Source organism: Elephantulus edwardii, unplaced genomic scaffold (assembly GCF_000299155.1).
Source record: "Elephantulus edwardii isolate Elephantulus edwardi_28Jun2011 unplaced genomic scaffold, EleEdw1.0 scaffold00001, whole genome shotgun sequence".
In the NCBI taxonomy this organism is placed as follows: Eukaryota; Metazoa; Chordata; class Mammalia; order Macroscelidea; family Macroscelididae; genus Elephantulus; species Elephantulus edwardii.
Genome location: NW_006399751.1, coordinates 3126942 through 3130594, shown reverse-complemented (window position 1 = coordinate 3130594; position 3653 = coordinate 3126942). Strand labels below are relative to the sequence as shown.

General features: G+C 42.4%; 1 protein-coding gene across 1 annotated transcript in view; it reads left to right on the top strand.

The window, feature by feature from the left end:
* Positions 1-2778: 2778 nt before the first annotated feature.
* Positions 2779-3653, top strand: part of LOC102876364 (alpha-enolase-like) — a 52138-nt gene continuing 51263 nt past the window's right edge. Inside the window, exon 1 of the mRNA XM_006878877.1 lies at positions 2779-3647. Coding sequence (XP_006878939.1) covers positions 2779-3647 — 869 coding nt within the window. The remainder of the gene's footprint in view (positions 3648-3653) is intronic.

Here is a 3653-nt window from a genome sequence, read left to right as displayed (position 1 = left end):
TCCTATTCTGGATCAATACTTCCCAAGAATTTTAGAATTATAGTCTGCTGTATAGAAAATCACATTTAGTACATTTACATGAAGGTAAATTCTGGAAGGTCCTTACAACCCACAATGGCAGGCACAAGGAGTAAAGATGTAGCAACAAGTGGCTTAATTGGGTGTGTATCTCCACATACTTGTAATCTCTTTGCCCTATATCCGTATGTGTGATCCACTGCTTAGTAACTTCTTCTCTATACTGGCATACCTTGGAGACACTGTGGGTTTAGTTTCAGGTGATTGTGGTAAAGCAAGTACTGCAATAAATTGAGTCATGATTTTGTTTGTTTCTGAGTGCATAAAAAATTATATTTACATTATGCTGTAGACTACTAAGTGTACAATATCATAGTTGGCTACCATCAGTCAGAAACAACTGATAGCATGCCCTCTATTGGGCTTTCAAAGGCAGTTATTCTCACGGCAGGAGATTAGCCATCTTTCTCCCATAGGGCAGCTGGTGAATTTGATCCATATGCCTTTGGTAGCCATTGCAAAAAGTTTGAAGCATTGTGGTAATTATCAAAATGTGACACAGAGATACGAAGTCAGCACATACAGTTAGGGGGAAAATGGCACTGAACACTTGCTACTCACAAACTCTTTATCTGCAAAGCATAATAATAGAGTCAGATGCAATAAAATAAAGTATGCCTGTATACTCTTCTAGGATATTCATAGCAGGATGTTTATATTAGTTGAATAAATACCTTTGATAAATCAAATTGGAGTTAGGAATTAAAAATATTTTCTATCAAAGAGACATAAAAGGTAATTGGCAAGTTTATTTGGAGAAGAAAGAAACCTTTAATAAGCAGAGAACTTCTGAAAATCAAGGATGAAGTGGGAGGCATAGCTCTCCCTGATCTCAAAACCTACTACAAAACTGTATAATCAAAACAGCATGGTACTAGTACAATGACAGGCACATAAATCAATGGAATAGAATTGAGAGCCCAGAAATGAATCCATTTGTCTATTGTTGTTATGTTCTGTCGAGTCACCTGTGACTCATAGTGACCCTATATAAAACAGCCCCAAACCCTACTCTATTCTTTGCCAATCTTAGGATCTCTGATACATATACCCCTGTCACTGAATCAATCCATCTCACTGAGAGTCTTCCTCTCTTGTGCTGTCCCTCTACCCTCCCATGCATGACATCCCTCTCCAAGGATTGATCCTGCCTTGAAATATGTCCAAAGTAGTCAACTGATATTTGACAAGGAAACAAAACCTATCAAATGGGTAGACAACAACCTCTTCCACAAAAAGTGCTGGCAAAACTGGACTACTGCAACCAGAGTGAAGGTGGATGGAGTAAAGGTGGCTCGGAGCAAAGGTAGGCTCCTGAAAGCGGGCCACCAAAAGCAGGCCTGACAGCTGGAATTTGGGTAAGGTCACCATTAGTACCCAATCGGGACGAGTCTGTGCATGCACCCACCTGGCATGTGTCTGTGTGTGTGCCCTGCACATGTTCCCACCCCTTCACCAATGTACATCCTGTGCCCCTACTCTCTGCCTTGCATCTCCACACATCAAGTCAGCTAACTGCCTTTATTCCAGAAAGCCTTGGTCTGCAACAGTTGTAAACAAAAGAAGCTGCTTTCACAGGCCCTGAACTGAAACTTCCCTAGGGTCAGAAGTTCAGAGACAAACACAGACAGGGTAGGTGTCCCACCCTCTTCTGGAGCAGTGACTTCAGATCAAAAACCTATAATTGCATCCAAAATGAAAAACTCTACCACAGTAATGTCATGTAAGAAGCAGGCTACCTCGCATCATACTCAAGCTCAAAGCAAGATGTCACCCCCAAAAAGTGACACAGTATCAATGGGTTTTCTGAAGCCAGAAAGTGTGATGGAACTTTCTGTCACAGAATTTAAAAGAACAGTGATTGAATATTTTCAGTGGGTCAAAGACAAACTTGAAGAATCACAAGACACTGCAAGCAAAAACCAGGAGGAGCTTAAAAAAAAATCCAAAACAAGGCAGATAAAACAAATGAGGCATTAGAGGCTTTGGAAAAAACAAGAAACCATGATCCAAAACATAAAGTCCAATGTTTCAGATGCTGTCAACATGATGGATGGAACACATGAACAGAGTTGAAGAGATGGAACACAGAACCAGTGAAATAGAAGATAGACTTGTCACCACTGATAGGCTAGAACAAAAAGCAGAATTAAAAAAGGAAAGAAAAAGAAGAAAATCTAGGAATAATGTGGGACACCATCAAGAGAAATACATGGTCATCATCAGAATCCCAGAACAGGAAGAAGCAAGTAAAGGCACCAAAAAAGTTGTCAAAGAATTACTAGAAGAAAACTTCCCAGGCATTATGAAGAATGAGAGAATATGTAGTCAAAAAGTTGAGCAAACACCATATAGACTAGACCGCAAAAGAAAAACACCAAGGCATATCATAGCCAAATTTGCAAGAACCAAAGATGAGAGAATTCTGAAATCAATGAGGAGGAAACAAAGAGTAACTTATAAGGGAAAACAGATAAGATTAAGTGCCAATTTCTCAGCAGAAACCATGCGAGCAAGAAGACAGGGGAATGACATATATCAAACACTCAAAGAACACAACTATCAATCAAGAATATTATACCCAGAAAATCCCTGTGTGTCGCTGCTCCCCCACCTCTTTGCTCAGTCACTCATCTTGGTGTCCGCAGCATCTTCCACTGCTTTCCTGAGTGATGAGAACCGGCCTCCCAGAAATTCACCATGTCTATTACAAAGATTCACGCCAGAGAGATCTTTGACTCCCGTGGAAATCCCACTGTTGAGGTTGATCTTTATACTGCAAAAGGTCTCTTCAGAGCTGCTGTACCCAGTGGTGCATCAACTGGTATCTATGAGGCTCTGGAGCTCTGGGACAGTGATAAGACTAGGTATCTGGGGAAAGGTGTCTCAAAGGCTGTTGAGCACATCAATAAAACTATTGCGCCTGCCCTGATTAGCAAGAAACTGAATGTTGTGGAACAGGAGAAGATTGACAAGCTAATGATTGAGATGGATGGAACTGAGAATAAATCAAAATTTGGTGCCAATGCCATTCTGGGAGTGTCTCTTGCTGTCTGCAAGGCTGGAGCCATTGAGAAGGGGGTCCCCCTGTATCGGCACGTTGCTGACTTGGCTGGCAATTCTGAAGTCATTCTGCCAGTTCCCGCTTTCAATGTCATCAGCAGTGGCTCTCATGCTGTCAACAAGCTGGCTATGCAGGAGTTCATGATCCTCCTTGTCGGAGCAGCAAGCTTCAAAGAAGCCATGCGCATTGGGGCTGAGGTTTACCACAACCTAAAGAACGTCATCAAGGACAAGTACGGCAAGGATGCCACCAATGTGGGGGATGAAGGTGGCTTTGCCCCTAACATCCTGGAGAACAAAGAAGCCCTGGAACTGCTGAAGACTGCGATTGGGAAAGCTGGCTACACTGACAAGGTGGTGATTGGCATGGACGTTTCTGCCTCAGAGTTCTTCCGCTCTGGGAAGTACGACCCTGACTTTAAATCTCCTGATGACCCCAGCAGGTACATCTCACCTGACCAGCTGGGAGACCTATACAAGTCCTTCATCAGGGACTACCCAGTGGTGTCTAT